General features: G+C 31.9%; 1 protein-coding gene across 1 annotated transcript in view; it reads left to right on the top strand.

The window, feature by feature from the left end:
• mgl (megalin) overlaps positions 1 to 23,573 on the top strand; it is a 397,380-nt gene that overhangs the window by 318,160 nt on the left and 55,647 nt on the right. Inside the window, exons 2-3 of the mRNA XM_014424997.2 lie at positions 566 to 688; positions 11,053 to 11,184. Of these exons, the coding sequence (XP_014280483.1) occupies positions 566 to 688; positions 11,053 to 11,184 (255 nt within the window). The remainder of the gene's footprint in view (positions 1 to 565; positions 689 to 11,052; positions 11,185 to 23,573) is intronic.

The raw sequence follows: 23,573 nt of genomic DNA, 5'->3' as shown, positions 1-23,573 counted from the left end.
TTTTTTGTTCATCATTCGGAAGATTATTAAATTATATTCGAAACAAAAGACAAAACAACAAAATCGGACTAGTATTGGCTTAGATACAGAATGTTGGACCTAAACGCTATCTGGTTTTCGAAAAATTAAAAAAAAAATTAATCCTTTCCTAGCCATGTCTGACTTTTATAGTACGGCAGAAACTGCCAAAACTACCGATTCATGCTCATTTATTATATACTAACGATCCATAAATGTATTTATTTTTAATATAAAACAAAATTTCACAAACCTTTTGGTTGGTTCCTTATTGCATATGTAGATTAGGTTGACTCACTATATATTTTTAAAATTATATTTTTTTAGTGTAACTGTTTTAATGTAATTATTTATCTTTGTAAAATAAATACATTAAATTCTTGATTTAACATCTTAATATAAATTACAATGTTTTTTTCATAATTGTTCTTTCATTTTGAATGTGCTTTTACCTTTGATTTCTATTGAAATAATATTTGATATTCCATTTTATTTAAAAATCATATAATTAATATTCAATTAATCTAATATTGCTCAATTTTTTCAGATTCCACAACGTCATGTGGTCCAGGGATGTTTGCTTGCCCCGATGGAAAGTGTATATCCAGCCTTTTAGTGTGTAATTATCAGAAAGACTGTGAAAAAGGAGAGGATGAGTTCCAGAATTGTCGTAAGTGTTTAAAATATCAAAATACTAATTATCAATATTAGAATAAGAAATATATCTAAGAATATAGATTAGAATGAAATGTCAGATTTGTTTATGTTGGTCTGTTATCAAATAAATAAGGAACTATATCTTTACACAAACACTAACACAATGGATTTGAATTAAACCGTGGAGATTTCTTTTTTTTTTCAAACCATATTTTACAGTTTGTTTGTTTTTGTTTAGTGGCTTTGTTTTATTTTATTTATTTTTTAGTTTGATTATTTATCTATGTATTTGTTTATTTTATTATTATTTTATTTTCCCCGTTCAATGTCATATTTTTGTTAGCAAATCTTTTGATTTCAAAAACTGAAACACCAATTCTATTCTTTTATCATCGTCTCCGAGGGTTTTTGAAATAACTGGGTTTAATCCTTAGCTATTGAGATGTGATGTGAAATATGGGCATTCATGAAAAATATGGCTAATTATTAAAGTTTTGTTGCAATACTGGCTGTCGGAGGCCTTTGTTTTGAAATAAGATAGGAGTGAGTGAGCCTCGTGTGACCTATTCTTAGCCTGGTCAGAACGACCTCCTCTCTACGATATGTACGCCTGGAAGTACCGCAGAGCTTGACGTCTTTTTTAATAATTTGAAAACTGAAAGCCCAAGGAGTAAAGGCTTTCAGTTTTCAATTATTAGTTCACTCCACAAATATTGCCATTTATCTATGATTTCCTTTTCAAGGGGTTTGCTCATTTCTGATGGAGTTAAAATTGCTTTACCCCGTCCCAGAAGCGCGAGTGCTTCTCTTGCAGCATGATTGGCCACTCCATTCCCTGCGATTCCTACATGACTCTTCTTTGAGTTTAAACTAAATTGTATTCACGATGACAATACTTCCCCTCACTATATTTATATTACCTAATTTGCTAGGTAAAAGACCAACGATTAATATATTGTTGTGTTTTCACTGTTATTATGGCAATACCTAAAAAGTTATGACTAATTATAACAACCAGGGAAACATGGAAACATTTATTTTTCTCCTTTAGTTCATTATGATTTTTTGTTCACATTTTATATCAATCTTTTTTTTTTAATAGCACCAATAATGAAAGATTTAATTATTTCAATGTACAGTAAAGGTATTTTTCTGGAAGCTTTTTTGAAAATTCTTTATTCAAAGAATTTCAAGTCAAACTGTTTCATTCAGGATTCTACCTTCCTCATGGTAAAGAAAACTAGATTTTGCATTGTCATGGCAAGTAAAATTAAATTAAGTAGAGCTATTTTGGAGAAAATGACAACCAAGTGTCCAATCATTAACACGAAGTGATACTTCCGAGTAGTCCATTTTAACGAAACAAATTCCATAATATTCCAGACATGTTAAGTACCAGTGGACATGTTAAGGTCCAGTATCTTAAATACTTAATTTCAGTTTAGTACAATTTTTTATTTTTAAACTAGGCTGTTTCACACACACTCACATACTATTTTGAGATATTTGGACTCAGAGAACCTCAAAACGTTTTTACCCATTGAAAAATGGAATTCATAATATTCAACGATAGTGAAAATCAAGTATTGTTATAGCCGCTATCATTCTCAACTGGCAATATGTTGGTAAATAAAAGTAAAAATGCACCGGATTAATTTAAAATATTGAGATGATTGCGACTAAAATTACAGCGCCCTAGAGTTCCAACATTGAGATCGTTCGTGCAGCGAGTTGTGTAACATTACAGTCCGTTCCTTTTTCTCACGACCCCGTTCCCAACATTTCTCTCAAAGTCGGTTCTCTCCTCTCCGATATAGAACATTTCTAATGACTCCTTATCAAATGCTATTGAGTCGAAAGCTGGTCTATTTCTGTCTTCAGTAATCGCACCAATTACACTTCTCATATCCTGTCGACTGGGAAACAAAAACAACCGCAACTTAGGCTAGAATTGCTGAAGTAGTTGCTATATCAAATTATTTATTTCCGAAAGAAAATTTTTCACTCTTACATTTATTTTTTATTTAATTATTTTAAGGCACCAACCACATATGGGTCATTATTGCCTTAATTTCCGAAATAGTAGAGGATATACTTGTAATTTAAGACTTTTGAGCTGTACCCTTCATGTACGGGATTCATGACTACGATTACACTGAATAAGTGTCCTGATTCATAGTTACGATTATATTGGAAAATGAAACTATTCCAATCTGTGGTAAAATTTTATTAAACTTTATGGTCCAGATGGAATGTTGGAGATAATCAAAAAGTTTATCAAAGGTTTGTTTGTTATCCTGCAAGATGGAATGGATCTCGATATAAACATTTGAGGGAGTTTTATGCTTGGCATTCAGTCAAAATGTGTTTAGCAGTAATCCTGTTCCGCATGTTCAGCGTATAGGTGGAGAATCGCGGGCCATAAGATAACCATGGGTCAGGCACGTATGACCTATTCGAAGGCGCGTCAAAATCACCTTCTCTCTGTGCATATTTCTAGTTGATGATATCCAAGTTGAGAAGTCACTTCTGATTTCTCTAAATTTTTTATCAGAAACATTTTCCCACGTTTGTCTCCATTCCAATTTAATTCGCTGCTTACTGAGGGCAATTAAATCATCGACAGGCACTCCGCGATATGGAATTCCTTCAGAAATCGCCACTTTTGCTGTCCTATTGGCCAGTATCTTTATTATATGGATTTTAGCAGCCTTCAGACTGTTCGCCAATTTTCAATTCCAATTTGGAAGGTCATTTTTTAATTTATTTATACAGCAAAGTATAACTAATGTGTTCCGACCTGATGGCAACATATATCAGTACGTGCCAAAATAACCTACAGAAATAATGAAAATAAAATAAAATATTTGTTTCTAACACATATCATTATTGAGTCACTATAGAGACTGCAATGGGTAACAAGCTAACATTTTTGAAATCATTTATAAAGTTAAAACTAAATATTTAACTTACTTAAAAAACAAAAACAAAAAAATGAAGTAAAGGTATTGGAAGATCGTTGTGTGTAAAACTAACTCAAATTGAAAATAAACTATTTTTTTATGCGTCAACGTTTCGTCCCACGTTGCAAGTTTTCATCAGGGGTAAATAAGATACAAACAACTAAAATTTTTAGAGGAGAAGATCTCGAGGCCATCTTCTTTTCAGACGTCTAGAAGGATAATTAGGAAATGAAGGCGAAGGCAGGTTAGAAACAAGTGGATTTGGGTGGTTGGGAAGTTTTCCATGGAAGGAATGGTAACTGTTTTAGTGGAGCCCCAAAGCTTCAGTCCGTATGTCCAGCCGTATAATAGTCATGTAGATCAGTTTTTTGTAATGAATTGGCAATTTAGACCGTTTGTCTAGAAAATGTTGTAATACTCGAAATCGACGAGCAGTTTCCTATCTTTTCAGTCTTGTATGAGGATTCCGTGTCAGTCGTTTGTCGAGATGTAGTCCTAAGTAACGGATCTGTTCGACAGGAATAAGTGGGGTATTATTAAAGGATATTGTAGGGCAAGAGGTCATTGGTTTACGACGAAGGGTAAATGTGATTTGGTGGGATTTATTGGTATTAATTTTAATCCTCCAATTTTGGCACCATTCTTCAAGGGTGGTGATATCAACTAAAGTTAAGTAACAGAATAGGAATAATAACATGAAATAAAAATAAACTATGATGTGGTTAAAAATGATTTTGTTGCTTTGTTCAATTTTATATAAATTTTACATAATTTTAACCTCAGTATACTTTTGTATTATGTAATATACAGTTGTAAATTTAAAAAAAAAAAGTTATCGCATTCTTATACTCTGTTCCCCAGTTAAAACTGTTTGTATCTTTTTTAGACCTGACGAAGCCCTGTACCGTGGCTCATAATAAATAATTTATTTTCTATTTGAGGTATTTTGATCGTACCCGGACCATCTTCTTTTTGTGAAGTATAGGTTATTTGAAGAGGCAACGAAGTATAAAATAATAATATATATACAGTTACAAAATTTAGTTGTTGAATGGTATTTCGATAAATTCATCTCTTCTCTATTTTGTAAATAACTACTTTCTTTTACAAATGAATTTACTGTCTATAATTTGAGTATACTATTGTACAATTAGAATAGCTTATAAAGTAGAATTGAAACAATTTAAAATGTTATTCTTATACCGCCAGTGATCGCAAATCTTTAATAATTGGACACTTATTATCATTATTTCAAAGGTGGAACATCTTATTTTTCCATAATTAATGCCTGACCGTTCTGTATGTAAGCTACTTGATGGTGCCCGATGTTATTTTGTTAATATAGTAATTTTATTACCAACACTTCATCCTACTTAACACAACATTGCTGTACATTATGTAGCAGTTTGCCTAAACATAATAATAACATCCTATGCAGCCGACACAAATATATTCTCCCACAGACTCTGGAGTATTACTAAGGATTCACTGAATCTCTAACACTACTTCAACAATTACTGAAATTATTTTTTTTTCAAATGTTATTGGACTTTGTACGTACGCCACTTTCCATCCGCTTCTTGTTACTAAGATGAATAAAAATGTAAGAATGTTTTAGGTATTGAAAAATCAAGCAACCTTTGCACTATAGTCAAATAACGTGTTTTCCAACTGTTCTAACTATTATTCTTCGAGTGCTTCAATTTATCATGTTTCAAAGATATCCTCAAGAAAAACAGAAAAAAGATTATGAAAAATGAATAAATTTCATTTGCCTTTTGAAAACGTATGCATTTTATGATCAATTTTATACTTGGAATATAATAAAATTCTCTTTAAACCATAAAAAAAATTGGGCCCGTATTAAAAAAGAAAGAAAAATTGAATCTTTTCGTTTCCCCCAAGCAAAGGTAGGCAAGCTCTTATTTTTGTAGAAAATAAAAAAAGGCGCGGTGCGCACAAGACAAAACTTTCACTAATCCCCTGCTTTGATTTAAAATTAATTTTCGTCCTTTTCAAATCAGATATTACCGTATTATTAGCGGTGGCCATACTTTTCCTTCATAATTATCTAAATTCTAATTAAATTATTCTAAATATTCAGTTGAAAGATTAACTCTTAAAGTATAAAGTATTATATATGGAATATATATTAAGAGAAAGTACTTTCATTGGGCAAAATTTCGAATTCTTTTGTTAAACTGTTGTAATCTTGGCTGGAAAAAAGTTAATATCTGTTATTTTTATCTCAAGAAGCCTATATATCTATTTTTTAAGCTACAGATAAATAAAAATATTTTGTTCAAAATGTTCCCCTTTTCAGATCTTAAATATTTTTCGGAAATTCACAAAAAATGGTGCTAACTTGAACACGAGCTCACAAATCTACTCAAAACTTAGGGACGGAAGTAAGTTAGTAAGTGATAGTTGTGTGATGCGCACCGCTCCATTTTTTTTTTTTGTTTAAACTAAGTTTACATTCTGCTCTTATCCATTTATGCAATGCAAAATTGTAATTGAATCAATATTGATAATATGAAGAACGATCTTATGGAGTCTTCTGAACGACTTGTATAAAGTTTAAATTTATTTAAAAGCTTAGTATTTATTAACTATGGTACAAGTAACGGAATAACACTCTGCGCATGCGCCCAGCAGGTTAAAATTCCTTAGAATAGGCCTTTTTACTATTCGTTTTTCGTCATTATCCAGTACTTTCTTACCTAAATATTATTTATTCCAAAATTTTTGGATTTTAAAAGGTACATAATAGATCTATATTTTTCCTCATATTTTATAATGTTAATTATCAGATCCTTATTGGTTTTATTTATCCATGTTTCACTACTATTAAAGACATGAGTCAATGTGTCACTACTATTCAATGTTAGATGGTTAGTTATATCGATGAAAAAAAATTAAAGGTATTTTAGAGGAAACCATCATGAAAAATTCGCCAATTAAGCTCTATCAAAATATTTCAATGAGGATAATACCATTTAATTATAGCTTGATATGCCGAGTTTAATCATAACCATTTAAGGCGTTTTTGAAAAAATCGGAAAAAACAATTCTATTAAGTGGTCTTTTTGGACAGTCGATTTTATCGAAATATTTGCATCTAGAAAGAGAAATCTGTATAAAAGGAAATATTTTTCAGAAAATAAAATAAGGGACTATGAAAAATGAAAAAAAGAAACATTTTTTAAATGTGAAAAAACTATACATATTTACCTATTTATTTATCATACTTTTTTAATCTTCTTCAATGTGGCTACATGTTTCTTATATTACTAGAGGAAATTTCTCCAGGGAAAAAAATATAATTCACTGAAGTTAATGAGAAATATAAATCAAAATAAATTAACCTTAGAAGGAAGGAACGAAATAAGAAAAGAAGCGGTGAAGAAGAGCGAGTACTCAGCCTTACAAATGACACAAAAAGAGAACGTGACGAAACAAGGACTGCTGTGACAGTGAGCTGTGACTGTGACTCGGAGGCAACTAATTCCAGTAAAAACTGTTGGCCCTTAGCTCGCCCTTACAGGAGGGGATCTGATGACCCTTCATCTTCTCTCCAGGCACTACTTCTCTGCTAATGTCTCTGGAGTCTGGAGAGTAATACTGTTAAGAAAGCTAGAAGGATCCCTGGTCATATGAAGAGTCATATGTCTATCGATATATTATATATCATACTATCAGTCAAGAGGAGAAAAAAATAAATTATTTCACTCCAATTTTTGATCCCGTTACTGAAAACTATATACAATTAAGGGTCATAATTGGTGACTTCGCTAACGATGGTTACGTGGATTAAAAAATGGAGGATGTTCCAGAAGTTACAAAAAATTGATATTGAGTTATTTCGAGTAATTATTATTATTATATTACTTTCTGTTCTGAAAAAAATTCACTTTTTATATAGACAGTATAAGCAATAGATTAAAAAGTAAGTATGTAAGGTACACGCTTCCTAAAGTTTATTTTATTATAGAAAAACTCAAAAGTTTCGCTAATTTTTTCTTCAGTGGTCCATATCCTTAAAAATGCCTAAGACATTGAAAAAATTGTCGTTCATTCACTTAAAGTAGAGTAAATTTTCTAAAATATTATCTCTAACGGAGCACTTAACATTCAATATTAATCGAGATTGTGGAAGTGGGTAACTCAATGGTTAAACATTGAGTTACTAACTCAAAATACCCGGGTTCGAATCCAGCCATGGTAGATAATTATTTTCTGGTTTACTGTTGCCGTGAGTCACCCCTGTGGATTCGGGAGCCCTTCAAGGTCCATCCAGCTTCATTATGGTGAGTACCTTTTAAATGAGTAAAAATCACGGCCGTGCGTGATAGGACCCTTCATGGATTGTAGCGGTACAGAATTTTTTTTCTTGATTAATTTTTTCGAGATACAGTTTTTCAATAAGTAACTTTTTTTCCAAATTATGAAAAATCAATATCTTGCCAATTAATTTATAACGTTACGAACAATATTATAGTATATTCGCTAGTTTTGATTTAGGTACTATTAGGCATCTGTACGTCTAATAGTTCCTCAGAATAGTTTTTCATATACCCAAATTTTTTTCCTAGCAACGAGATATCAATATTTTTTAAAATTTGTATTAATTCTTTATATGTGGACAGAAATTGGACAACCTAACAAAAGTTGAAATATTTATTTGTATTCAAGGTCCCTGCTAACAATGCATGGCCCTATTTTTCTTTCTTATATTGGTTCGGGATTCCCTTCAGAGTAAGGTGAAGGCTTTCAATCTATTTTGCTGCTTATTGGCACAGACGTTCGATTGTGGAAACTCTTCCATCGATATTCTCATTGTTGCTACTCACTTCAATCAGAGATTAACTCCTCCCTAATGGTATTAAATTGTGCCGTTCCAAAGAGGTAAGATGAGCATTGCGAATTGTTAATGGATTGGTACTGCGCCATTCTTGTCGATCTATTCACATTACAACTAATCTATGGTCAACTTTGCTAAAATGATTTAAGCCGAATATAAAACGTTCCAACCATTTTCATTATGAATCTAACGACTTCAAGTATCAGTTGACTATTTTTTGTAGTAACATAGCCAGTTACTCTCCTCCACACAATACTATACTAAGTTACTTGGCTTAGAGCAACAAGCATTGATCAAATTCTTAGGATCTTGAATTTTGTCATTGCTGTAACAAGCAATTTAAGAAATAATTAAAAAATCAGAATGAAAATTTTGAGAAAACATAATGCAAATTATTAGTTGTACATAGTTAGTTCTGCTTGTAAACGTTCAATCTTCGGCAATAAAACGAATTAAAAAAAACTCGAAGCCTCTAAAAATAGACAGTGGTTTCCCTATCTGGTTCTGGTTGCTTTAATCTAATGTAATAAGATATCAAGACCCTTCTATTTGAGTTATGTGTATATTTCATTTTTTTTTTCACACCATGAAGATCTTTGGGCACACTATGTGGCCTTTTTAGAGGCATTGCTGCTTGCCGGAACACAGATATCTCAGAGGGCGATTCCAACTTCACGTTGCTTCAAATCGTACTATGGTTCAGCTGCGGGGTACTCATAGTTCCATAATCCAAATCCCGTTTTTGGGTAGGTTTGGTAGTTTCCTGTCACTTAAGGGACGAATCCGTATAGATCAGTGGTTCCAAAACTTTGTTTTCACACCGCCCCTTTCCAAGAAGAATATTACTTCGCGCCACCTGGTTATTTTTTTTCAATTTTAATAGAAGTTAATGAGAAATATAAATGTATTTATATGTCTACCTTTTTCGTAAAATATAGCAAGAACTGTTAGAGAAGGAAAGGTGTAAATTAGAAACATTGCACTTTTGAATTATAAAACTATTTATTGAACTGAAAATATAATGTAATATGAAAAAAAGTTAAAACATTCGAAACCATCTTAATGCGAAGGATGAACCTGGTGTGCTGCTACCAATTTAGTAATCCTCATCTCTATTTTCGTCAGCAGTAATATTGTTGACCGTGACAACTTATTATATAGTTATTTATCGCCCCCAAATACACCTGTGGCCATTACCGCCCCCCTGAATCGCTAAAGCACCCACCAGGGGGCGGTGGCGCCCACTTCAGGAATCCCTGGTCTAGATCCACAGATTGTGGCTGTCCAGGGTCAGCGGACGCACAAGGACCTATATTTCTTTCCTTAACCATCCAGGGAGCAAACTTTGGTTGGGAAAACAGGTAGTGCAGTCAGAAAATTGCCGATATAAATGTTGTACACACTATAGAATATTTTGAAATTGATTTAGGCCACTTTTACCACGCCTAGATTAATTTAATTTACTCTGAAATAGAAACATCTATTTGAGATAAAGTCATGTCTTTTCAACGAGCTTTACTGCGGGTACTATATTTCACCTGTTTTTAACATTTTCTGTCTTGCATTACTTTAATCGCTCTCCTTAGATGTATTAAATACAATTTATAGCATTATTTGTTGTATTTGTTTTATTGGCTCACAAACACTACAGACACACATAACATCTATTGAAGAATGTTGTCAAAACTGGAGAACAAAATAAATCCTGACAAATCCCTTCAGATCACCTTTATCCTCCGTCGTAAATCTCTACCCTCCTGTCATACAGTATCCTTTCTAAATACTCCACTAACGCCTGTTGAACAGATTCGGTACTTAGGACTCCATCTTGACAAGAGACTTACTTGGCATCCACACACAAGACTGAAACGACAAGAAACTGCTCGTAGATTCCGATTGCTACAACACTTACTTGACAAACGCTCTAAACTTCCCATTCACTACAAAAAATTAGTATACACTACGATAATCAGACCAATTTGGACATATGGAATTGAGCTCTGGGGCTCCACCAAACCATCAAATTTCTTCCACATCCAAAATCCTACGTAAAATCCTTGATGCTCCTTATTACGTTACAAATAAACTCATTCACAAAGATCTTAACATCCCATTCGTTGCAGAAATGGCCCAAAACAGATATGCGTCTTTTCATTCCAAACTCCTTAACCATCCTAACCCATTAATTCTTAATCTTTCATCCTTAACAATCCCTGATAATCCTCCGAGGCGTCTGAAAAGAAGATGGCCGCGGGACCTTCTAATTTAAATTAATGTTTGAATTACCACCGATGAGTGGTTCCTACCCAAGATTTTCAAGTGTATATGAAACATACAACATATTTACGTATTATTTTGTACAGTTGTAAATTACATTAAATAAATAAAAAAAAAAAGTTTTATTGGCTATTTTACAATAATTGATAAATTGGTTTACCATGTTTAATAAAGTATTATATAACCATATATAAATTTTAAAAAAGTATTAGGTAAACATGTATGAGTTAAAAATATAATTTTATTATTACTAATAATATTATTTTCTTACAGCGGCACCAGACTGTGAGCCTGGCCAGCAATCCTGCGGTCAGTACGTGTGGAATAAGACATACTGTATACCACCTCACTACAGGTGTGACATGACGGTAGACTGTGTGGATGGCACTGACGAAGCCGAGTGCTGTAAGTATTTACCATTTTCTATTGATATAACTTATAAATAAGCACGAAGCAGGAGCGTGTATACCCTCAATACGCAGGCAAATCAGTTTCTAGTGATACGTACTGTTGCGCACATAAGCAATACCTATTTCATAACATAATGAGAAAATATGATAAAGTTAATAAATATAAAATGAAAAAATAGATAAAAAAGATTATTTTTATAATAAAGTATCAGTTAATCACATTGGAACTATTCGTTTGAAACCTTTGCAGAAGATTGAACGAAGTAGCTTTAGATCTTAGAGTGACAGACAGCTGATCCAGAATAGACTGTACAGGGAGAGAGAGTAGATTGGTTCGGCTTTCTGCTAGCCATTGATAGAGCAGTCCTGGCCAGGCTGGCTTTAGATCCATTAACTTTAAGATTGACAGAACGGGTCACCCCTCCCTACCACTTTATACTCCATATATATATCTATCTATATATATATATATATAGTTTTTCTGCTCTCTTCGCAATGCCAACAATACCTATCTGAACATGTGACTCACTATTAGAAATACAAAAAAAAAAAACAATTTTCAAAAAAAAAAAAAAAAAATAGCTCCTTACTAACTTAGTTTTGCAACCATAATTCCAAACAATTCTTCCAGATCTTTTTTTATGAAAAAGTTAGTTTTACACGAAATTAATCCTTGATAAGTTTTAGTGAAATTAACCTTATCACTTTTTTATTTGATTTTAAAACTTTTAATTACAAATTATCTTACACTATTATCACTCAATTATATATTAATGTAAGATAGTTTGTACTTAAAAATTATAAAATTAAATGATAAAGTGAAAATATGTTAACCCGACTAAAATTATTAGACCTGAGCAAAATAGCCGACAACAAATTTTAATAGTTGGATGTGAGGTGTAAATTTATTTTTAAAATTGTCCCTGATGATCACCAAGTTGGCCGAAGCGTTGAACATTTAAAATATTAATAAAGAGTGAGACTTGAATGGATACAATTTATTTTATTTAAACAATAAAACTAGTTTTGAAGTAGTGAAAAGACTTTATATAAAGTAATTTCTTGATTAGTTCGGATCTCAATTTCCCCACACGAGATATTTTAAACGATATATAAATAAGTGAAAATAAAAGCTGCCTAATTTTATAGTTACCATGGATACACTAAAACATTTAAGAGTATCCATTTTTTTTTACTTATAACTGTGAGAGATGGTTAATTATTTCAAAGTATATTTATTTGTAAAGAAGTACGTTTATTGTACAACAGTTGTTCAAGGAAGTGATCATGATCAGATTTTTCCAATTAAGGGTACCCCTTCATTGGTTGGGTGTGTCCCTGGATTATAAATATAATTATCTCCCTAAATAAGGGGACATATAATTATCTAATAATAATTATTATATATGATTAAATAATTATCTCTTACAGATGGATTCGAACTCGGGTCCCGGAAGTTAGTAACAGCACAGCGCCTTACCCACTGAGCCGCTTCCTTGGCATATACCTACTTTAAATAATGAATCTCAGTTCCTTGCAAGTTTTCTTTTTTGAGCTAAGCTATTAAAAGAAAAGTAGAGAAACACGTAGACAATTTTGCGAGATATAGTTATTTAGACTATGGGGACCTCAACACATGTGTTTCTGTAGAAAACTCGAATTCGATATTTTTCTCGGTCGTAATACTTCCATTTATTGTATATTTCATACATAGGTGGCTGGCAAAACTTATTAAGACGGTTTTTAGCGCCCCAGGGAACGATATAAAGTAATCATTTGCAAGGCATTGACCAGCAAGTTGTGTTATTACAGTAAGTGAGGGGCGACATCATCTTCTGTGTTAGTAACAAAATTGAACCGAGCAAGTTGAAGTCATGGAAAGATGAAGGTAAAAATAATTTCCTTAAATAAAACAATTATTACCTACGTTTAGGTCATGAAACTATAGGATATAGATACTCTGATAAAGTATCTGTATCCTAAAAACCACCTATCAGGTCGAATGAATCGTTCTTGATGGCCAATTTGCTTTCAAGATGAACAATCAAGAAAGAGTATAGAAGGAATAAATGTCAATAGTGTTTCGGCTCTGACCAGAAAGGTAGTCCTTTTTCTCCTATCAAAAGGACTGTGTGTCCCTTTGAACCCTGATAGCCGTGCCTCTTGTGCCGTTATTAATTGCTACCTTTTAGGACGTGTTTCAAAGCGGCACTACTTTTGATAGAGGATTGGGGGAGAAGGATTGATGAGAACTAATGGGGGCTATGTTCCATTGACATCAATCACAGCAACAGCTTTCGCTGCGTCCGTTCGGGTTGTTCTTTGATAGGGCGCTTTCCTTTTGATGGGTTTCTATAGTGAAAATAATAGTTGATAAATAACCAAACAACTATCAATATAAAAGAGGAAACAATATATAGTAAGGATGCAATTTAATGATTCCCGAAACAAAGCCTTAAAATTAAAGTTTTTATCATTAATGTTTAAGCCACCAAAAATCAACCAAGTTTTTTTGAATCAGGTTCCAAAGGAGAACCAAGGCTTGAATGTAAACATTTATTTAGCGAACTAACTATTGAAAATATATACAAATAATGATTCAAACATTTAGAAGTGAAATAGTGAATATGAAGGAAATTAAAAGCAATTTATGTAAAAAAAACTAGAATACTTATAATGAAATGGAATAAACAAATATACAGAAATGAAAACTCAATTCTTATCGGCAAATTAAATAATATTGGATCTCATAAAGTAAAGTCTTGAGTGGTGGTGGCGACTCCGATGGGTCAGAGACGAGGTGTGTTAATGATGAAAGGATGCTCTACTCTGATAGGAATTTCTGACTGCTGAAGTAATGGGCTTTTATGCGGTCAAAAGTTGGTGTGTCTACGTCTGCATTGAATCACAATACTATATAAAATAATCGAATTTTATTCAAATTTAACTATCACTAAGGTGCTCAGTAGACGATGTCTGATAGTGGCCTGTATTCCTGGGCGTACCCAGCGGGAACAGGAGAGGGCAGCTGCCCCACTCCCACCTCCCCCTCTAAGAAGTAAACAAATTATTAATTAAATAACAATTAAATTTCTTTTTCTAGCAAATAGGCAATAGTACTAACTTACAAAGCCCTTCGACAATTATATATAATTTTCTTAAAATTTTAGTTTCATTCGCGTTTTCCGTGCTGAAATGTCACAGCCTGATTGACTATGGCTTTTCCCCGCGTAGTTTTGATATTGGGTACGGTCTTGACAGTATTAATCACAATTTACAATCAAAATCAAAATGACCAAACTGCCAGTGAATGAAAGCAGATGTAGTCTGGTTGTGGACTGTCATAATTGTAACTAACATTAAGAATGTCCAAACAAACTCATAATTAACGCATACTAGATCCAGTAATGAACTGTAACGAGGGCTAATTTTAGCTGTTATTTAAACGTGGGTCATCGGTCCGTTGCTAGGCGACACCGGTCAAACCGTAGTTCTCACACTTATATATTAAAACAAAAAATATAAAGAACATAACGCTGCTTTGTTTAAATAGAGGCATATCTGAAATTTTATTTTCGTTTGAGGTGTTCCATAGATAAACTAGGGTTTGTCTGCAACCACCTTAATAGCTTCAGGAAAGTCTGTACGATGACCTCAGGTAAGAAAGTAACCGCAGCTTACGATGAAATACGTAAATCAAAATCAATTCTAAATAAAATCCAAACACCTTATTGCCATGTGTGCCACTATTCAAGCAAAACAGCCATATGTACCTTCTAAAATAAATAAATATTCTAAAAAAAATATGACATAGATGAGAATTGTTGTTTAAAATGAATTATATTTGTAGGATCATTAAGGGACAATTGTCCCGAAACGTTGTACAAATATGAAAAAATATGTATACAATAATTTACATCCATATTTGGAAGTTTTTTAACCTAAAAAATTTGTAGAAATTAATTTATCAAACTTCCTAAAAAGAAAATCCAGAAGAATACAAACAAAAATGAATGTAATTGTAATAAACACTATTGCTATTTACAAAATATGTACAGATTCCTTATATTAATTTAAAAACATTTTACTTACTGTTAGTACAGCGGTCGGTATACGGAACAAGTGGGTTACTTTCCTCCTTAATGGATAACATTGCTCCACTAACTTTAAATAATTCTTGTTTCTCAGAGTGGCGCGCCAGTGGTAGCAAAAGACGCGAAAGGGCTGGGAGGGAAATAAGAAAAGTTTACCTTCAGATCTGTGGTTGCGGAGTAAAGTTGAATTATAATTATAGGTTTTCAAGTATTTTTCTTTAGCCTCCTATTATTTTATGTAAAACAATAGGTCTCTAATATTGCTAGCTTTTTTGTTTTTTTATTGATAACTTTTAATGCTAGCTCGCTTCTTCTCAATAAATAAATATTAGTGTATTCATAAAACTTCTTTGATTCAAAAGTGGCCCTATTTAAAATTGAAATACCGTTTGATCAATATTAAAATAATTAATAAATTAAGTTTTGGAAAATATCTGTTATAGACCAAGAACTTTTTAATTTATTAAACAAAACAAAATTGATATTGAAAACGTAGTTTTTGTGTTTACTAAACATTTAATAAAATTAAAATCTGTACCGCTACAACCCATGAAGGGTTAAGGGTGTAGTACTTTGTAAGGAAGTACAGTTACTAGAACAACGGTTGTGCAAGGAGGTGAGTGGTTCAGATCTAAAAATTTATCAGCGATCATTAATGTTCACTTTAGAAATAAGTGACTACATTATATGAATACGTATCGCTGTTCTCACTTAAAACCGATTTTTTTTTTTTACTTCATTCGGTATGTACCTTCTAAAACAGTTTCTTTCAATTTACGGTAATTTTAAAATCACCATATTTATGCAGAATAAATATAAGAATTCCGGAATTAATAAAGAAAATTATTTAACTAAGGTTTAATTCTTAAATGTGAAATATCTTCATTGTTTCCTTTAAATGATTTTATATAACTGAAGTTAAATCTCATTATGCTCCTTTAGAATACCGTAAGAATTCTTTTTCGGTTATTATATCTAATGTAACTTCTACATCTATAATATATTCTAAATTTGTGAATTATTCCTTCATATTATGACCTATTAGCTATTGAGGCGGTAAGCAAATAGTAGAGAAGCCGATGGCAATGAAGACTAGATACGATGTATACCTTATCCAGCCTAATAGCAATTTGGAACATAATTTAATAGGGCTTTGATCTGGCTAGATTAATGTGGCACTGGCAACAATCTCGCCAGCTTTGATCTCCCTCTATCCGATGGGATGGTATACATTCCTCTAGGACTCCTTCCCTTATACCCTAGAAGAGCAAAGGCCCCTTTCAATATCTTGCATCATATTTCCTTATACACATCCTCATAGAGGTAACATGTCCGGAATATTAAAACTCGTCTAGATCCCGATTGAACCAGGAACTGAATATCGGATGAGAGTAATTATTTAAATTTACTCGAAATAAATAAATAAGTAAGCCCGAAGTAAGCTACCAATAAACAGTTAATATAAAAAATGGCAGCTGTTTAAAACGTTACAAAATTATAATTTAGGGTATTTAATAAGGACTATATTGAACCACAAATAAGTGCGTTCATATGTATATATATAGTTCTGTATTGTATATATTATGTAAATTGTATATACTAAAAATAAAGAGGTTAGAAAATAAATAAACGACTTGCTACTCTCCGGGCTTACATACCCTCTCCGTATCTATCGGAATAGTACCTGGTAGAACGAAAGCACCTTCCTGCACGACCTGGCGGCTAGTTACCTTCAAGGCTTGCATACCTCCTTCGTACCTACAGAAATAATATTCGACAGGACGAGGTTACTCTACTGAGATATAACGGTTGTCCCCTCTTTGTCTCATCCTATCTAATCATCTTCCTTGTCAATTACATTACCTTAAGTTGAACACGCATTGCCGAGGTCTTCTGGACAAGCGGAATCAGAGAGAAAATAACAACCTTGACAAATGTAATTTACATGTATTCTGTAGTTCAGAATTCTTTTTGAATTTTTTTTTTTTTTTTTTCGTAAAACGCATTCTTCATCAGTTAAACTCAATTTTTTATTATTCCACCTTATATGTAAAATAAAATATTACATGGTGATCATTAAAAACTTTTTTATATAGTAGAAAAATATAACTGATTGGGCCGAATGATGGACCAATGACCGAAACGTTGACAATAATTAAATTAAGAAGTAAAATTAGAGAGGATCTTCCTTAAAAAATCAAAAAATCTTCAATACTTAGTTTTTAAGGACATTTACTAAACCCATTCTATAGTCTAAATTTCTACGGATAATTTGGACGGCATTTTAATTTTTTTTAACCAAGGGTACCATGGCGAAGTAAGTGCCGGAACTGCTAGTGAAAAGTCTAAGTAAAAATTCGGCTGATCTAAGATTTCTGACATATTTTCAACCAATGTTGAGAATGCTTTCGGCCTGAATTATCCTAAATATTCTTCTAATCGGGCTTGATTTTTTCACTCGAGCTCGCTGACTACTACTGATGTAATTAATTACCAATTTACTCATTGCAACTATAAGAGTCCGGGAACTGTTAGAAAATATCTAGTCTAGGTCTGCACAATTTTTTAAGGGATACCAAAAAAAGTTATGTATAGTATTAGCTATATGAAAAACACGAAGAGATTTAATTAATAATTTAATTAAGAATTAATCTGGAATCGGTTACAAAATAGTAAATAATTAAAAAGATACAGTAATATTTTCAAAGAAAGTTGGATAGCTATAATAAAAATAGTGTTGCCTTCATTTCTCACATGAAATTATATATAGAGAGAAAAGAAACTTTTGAAATCTTGATGAAGTTGTGAAGATTTCCACTGGCTTTAGTTGCTCTCGGATAATTTCCTTTATAGCCTCTTAAAGGAAGTAATTGCCCATAAAATATGCGGCGTCGACTCCTATAAAGCTAGAACCACTGGAAGAAATCAGTTGGAAACATCTGCTATTAATCTCTTCAGTTGGAGTCTTCTAGGCATCAGTATGGAACAGGCATGAAAGGAGTGGCCTATTAAATCTGAACCTACACAAAACTTATAATATAAAACGTAGGATTCAATAGAAAGCAGAAGACTAGAAAAAAAAAATTACATTCTATATCTGAATTCATTTTAATATTTTTATTTCGAAACATTTTATAGTTCTATGAAAATTACGGTTTTTATTTTCATAGCATTAAACAGCGCGCGCTTTAAAGTTTATAAGGTTTTTTTCTTTTATCACTGTCCTTCCTTTCTATTCTTCTTGGGGTTTTTGTTATTTTTATTACATAAATGATCGTCAAGATTTATCACTAATACCCATATGGTCAAAATTCAGATATATTTTTATTCAATAGCAGGCATACAAATTAAATTACAATCAACGTGCAAAAAAATGAATAATATATTGAATTTTTTTTTTAATAAAAAAAAGTATAAAATAATATATACAAAAAAATATTTTTTGAGCTTCAGTTTACTGAGTTTTTGAAAAAAAAAATCATTAATATCCAGTTTTTTTGGTATTTTGTTAGCTATGTGTCTTCTTCTTCAAATGTTAATTGCAGTTCTTCTCTGTCTTTTCTAAATTTCTTGCATTTGAATAGAATGTGGCATGGATTTTCCGGCGGTTTACTCCAATAGATTTCATTATAACTTAAAAAAAATAAATAAAATATTTGAATTAAATACAAAATAATGATAAAAAAAATACCTTATTAAAAATTATAATAACCATAATTATTATTATAATATAACCAGAGTCAATTTTATATTTTAAGTGCCACTTACTATCCCCTAAATAGAATGTATGACGTTGACTTATAATCAAAACCTTTTACGTTCTAATTTTCAAATTTGAAGTTTTTGTTTGATTTAGAAAAAATATTTTATAAATTGTATATCCACTTGCAAAGTAAGCTTTGTACTTTCCCTCAGTGATATAGATTAAAAGCAATTAAGTGTGATGAAAAAAAAGAAAAGATTTTTCACTATGTCCTGAGGGCAGAGGCAAGGAATTCACAGATGGCGTTTTCAATTTCATACTAGAGTGAAAACCGGATATCAAGAATTTCCATTTGTACGCCTCTCTAGTTTTCCAGGGGGTTGTTTCCCATTGGGAGCTAGTGATATACTTTTTTTTTTATTTATACCAATTAAAAAGCTTAGGATATTTTGAGGATGAGAATGTGAGGTTAATTGTAGCATTCTGCCTGTCCACTGAATGTTCAATACTAACTTTTAGAATTAAAACAGAGGATTTTTCGTTACTGATTAGTGTATAGTAAATAAGTTTAAGTTTTAACAAACAAAAATTTTCAGGGAAATGAAACTATGTTATTATTGATTTCTAACCATTTATTTGTATTTCAGCAATTAAAGTCAAATATGCAATAAAAAAACATTAAACTTTTTTTTTATTTCTAATAGTGCTATAATGGAATGTTATGTGTATGTTGCGAAATAAAAAATCATGAAAAAAATTATCAATATTGTTTATAAAACATAATTTCTCGAAAATTCCATGCGATTGACGAAGGCTGATTCCATATTGCATACATGGATTTAATTTCTAATTAATATTTAAATCAGAAATGTAAAAAGTTAAAAAAAAAAATTGTATTGGGTACTTCTACTCCTGTACTGACTCCAGCTTGTGATATCTAAAACCATATGCAAGATGTACAAGATTTAATTCATATTTTCCATAGTGTCAACATTTTTGAATATCCGGAGTGAAACTTGCTTAGCCACAATTTTTTTGCCAAGTTATGTATGAGCTTATATTCAATCCCTTGTCTTTCGCCTGTGCATTTAACTCCGGAATTTTCTAATAAGAGTCATTTTAAGAGGGATTCTTATAAGGTATCAAATTATAAAGCGATTTTTTAAATTAAATTATTAATTATAAGATTTGAAATCTGATATCGTTCATTTAAAATGAAAAAAAAAATTGCATTCTACGCTGTCAGGGGTTAGTTTCTCTACAGGGGAGATGCGGCTACAAACTGTCACAAAGTAACCTGTCTACATAGCAATCTATGGAATTACGTCAAATACAAAAAAAAATCTTCACATTTCTACATCATGCAAAAATTGTTTGTTTTTTTACATAAGGAAATGAGAACAAAATGTTGGAAAAATGAAAATATCCTCTTTTTCTTGTTAGATTGAAGTGACATTATTTAGTGGCGTCACTAACTTTATTTCAAAGCTGGCATCTCTACTAATTCTCTGACGCTGTCCGGATATTTCACTTTCCGTGGGCGGAAATCAAACTAGCTTTCGTCCGGGCGATACAAATTATTATAGCCTAGATAACATTTCTAAATTAATTAATATGAAATATTTTAAATTATAACTTACATACTTATGTATACATAAAGTTGATAAAAAAGAACTCATATTAAATGTTCTTCATATATGACTTATTTTCTTCCTCGTATATAGGATTATCATAAATTTAAAAAACCATTCTCGAACAACTTGGAAGATCAAGGAGGGAATGAGAAGTGAGAGGGTTGAAAATGAAGATGTGATTAAAAATTTGTTTTTTAGCCACAAAATATAATTTTGGAATCTAATCCATTGAACAAATATTTAATACAAACGTTAAGCGTAAGAAAAAACTGATACTATACATAATAAATAAATTGAAATAAAATTACGCACGTCTATTAAACTTTGTTAATTTACATAAAATATTCAAGATCTAAAATATAACAATATTAATCACATAGAAGTGTGGAGCTCAGTAGTAAGGCACTGTGCTACTTACTCCAAGAACCCGGGTTCCAATATGTGGCAGATAATTATTTATTCTGTTGCTGTAGCCATGAGTCAACCATGTGGGTTCGGGAGCCCTCCACCCTGCCTCATGAAGTGGGTATCCTTAATTGGGAAAAATCCGGCAGTTGAGCGTAATCATGTACGAAGCTCCTCCTACAACCCTTGTTCAAGAAACATTACTTCCTTACGAAGTAACCTCTATCGCTTCAGGGGTTTTAGCGGTACTAATTACAAAATTATTCTTCTGGGCGCTTACCTTTTAATTTTTTTTTTTATGGAACTGCTGATGTTAAACTGTGAACTTTTAGTGTGATAGTGAAACTAAAATACTTCCAAATAGTATGCATTATAAAATGTTTTAATTAAGCAAGAAATATAAAATTATGAATATATGTCAAAATGACAATTTAACTACTGATTAGATTTTTGATCATGAAAATGGGGAAAGAGCAGCGAAAGAGTTGATGGAAAAATGCGCGAAATAAAGATATTAACAGAAAATAGTTATTACAGACGTACCTAATACAATAAATAAAATTAAAAAAACCTTCAACTGTGGAAAACATTTTATAAATTAATTGTTATAAGAAAGATGGTACCTCTGCTTCCGAACCAGAGTTCCTTAACTGAAATTTGCCTTCCTTAAATCCCCCTGTACACTGTTTCGAATCGTTTCGCAATTTGTTACTTCAACCAGACAATATCATCTATCTGTTAAATAATATTAATAACATAATTATAGATTGGATTAGCGCTGTTCTTATGGGACTTCCCAAAAGCCCCGATGAATTGTCTCTCTTCACAGCCAGATGTTTTAGTTTGGTATGACTCGCTATGTAGTATGGATGATATCGCTACTTAGCTTTAATAGAAATACATCTAAAAATTTTTTTTTTACATTTCACATATTTCATAGATTACCTTCTGACAGCCCTACAATCTTTGGGGCAGTTTGTAGAGCAACCCATGTCTACGGTACTAACTTTGGATTACGTTCAATTCAATATAAAATTAAAACCTTTTTGTTTGTCAGGTGTGCAACTATTGAAGTAAAGCAGCTATACAATAAAAAAAAGGAAAAATTTCTCTTCCACCTATAATAATGATTTTCTGTCTAGAATTCTTGCCGATAACCCCTCAATCGTTCTTGAATAAAATATATATCTATATCTTTTTAACAGTTATTCAAATGGATATGTTCCTTAGCGAAGCGGAAAGACACGCTCCTTTACCTTGGTAGTACTAGGGGATGAATAATAAGGTCAAACCACAGCCACATAAATCCCTCCGACAGGGCTCGTAAAGTGGAAATTTTAATTTAAAACGCAGCCCCCAAGGCCCACGGTCTGGTTCTATTAGATAGCAGTCGTATTTAATTTAGCAATAGTCGAACTGCCATGGTAGCGCTTCTTGAAATGAAATCTGTTCGAGGTCGTCAGCCAATTAGGAAATGTAGCGAGGAAATACTAGAAGTGACGAAAAAGATTTAAAGTCTGAGCAAAACATTTTCGATTTGTCTACCATCGCCCGCTTAAGCCACACGCTTGCTTGCGCTAAAGACTCGTTTTAACATATCATGTATCTGTCGTGCAAGTAATATCATAACATTTAGAAGGTATGAAAGCGTTGTGTACACCTTTTATCTGAGCTATTGGGCTGAAGAGGAAGGTTTGGAAGGAAAGTACATAAAACAATTTTTTGAGGAAGGAGGGTAAAAATTGGCTTTTCGGGGTGGCCCTTGGTAGGGTTATTTACTTGTAAAAGATCTAAAAATAAAATTATATACAATAGATGGTGCTTTGAATTATGAAATAAAAATGAAAATAATTTACTCTGTTAATAAATAATTACCATCTTGGAACTATTGGTCCAGACCTAGCTTGTCTTTTAATTCCACTTTATTATAAATAATAACCCAACTATACCATACTTATATATTATTTTATAACTTCATTATAGCTGTAGGTAGGTATATTATACCTGTTATTTACCAATTTTATTAAATTACCAGTGTGGAGTCTCATCCTAAGGACAATTTTAATCACAATCTCCCTCTCTTTATCCCAACTCGTCCAAAACGTAATATTGATTAATATTAGTATTTATTTAATCTTTAATTTATTATTTTATCCATTTTTTTAAGTGGTATTAAAATTATTAAAGCCTTAATCATGAATTGTCTACTGATATAACTTAGAAGTGGTTATACCGAATACACAATATTTAATTATAAATTTTCTGTTGATATAACTTGAAAATGGATACGAGTCAAGAAATATACAATACCTTTTATATTTAATACTATATGCAGATAGGTTTTATTGCATAAATTTGCTCCAAAAATATATTTTGGCTTAAATATATCATCTATGATTCCCAAACCTCAAAAGCCGCCTGAATACCCATCCTCCTACCGTCCTATCGCTTTGTTACCTATCATGGGCAAAATCCTTGAGAAACTCATCTTAAGACGCCTGTACCCTATCCTTGATTCCAACCACATAATCCCAGATCACCAGTTTGG

Source organism: Halyomorpha halys, unplaced genomic scaffold (assembly GCF_000696795.3).
Source record: "Halyomorpha halys isolate HHAL.00 unplaced genomic scaffold, Hhal_1.1 Scaffold490.1, whole genome shotgun sequence".
NCBI lineage: Eukaryota > Metazoa > Arthropoda > Insecta > Hemiptera > Pentatomidae > Halyomorpha > Halyomorpha halys.
Note: the sequence above shows the minus strand (reverse complement) of the source record. Positions and strands in the feature narration are given on the sequence as shown.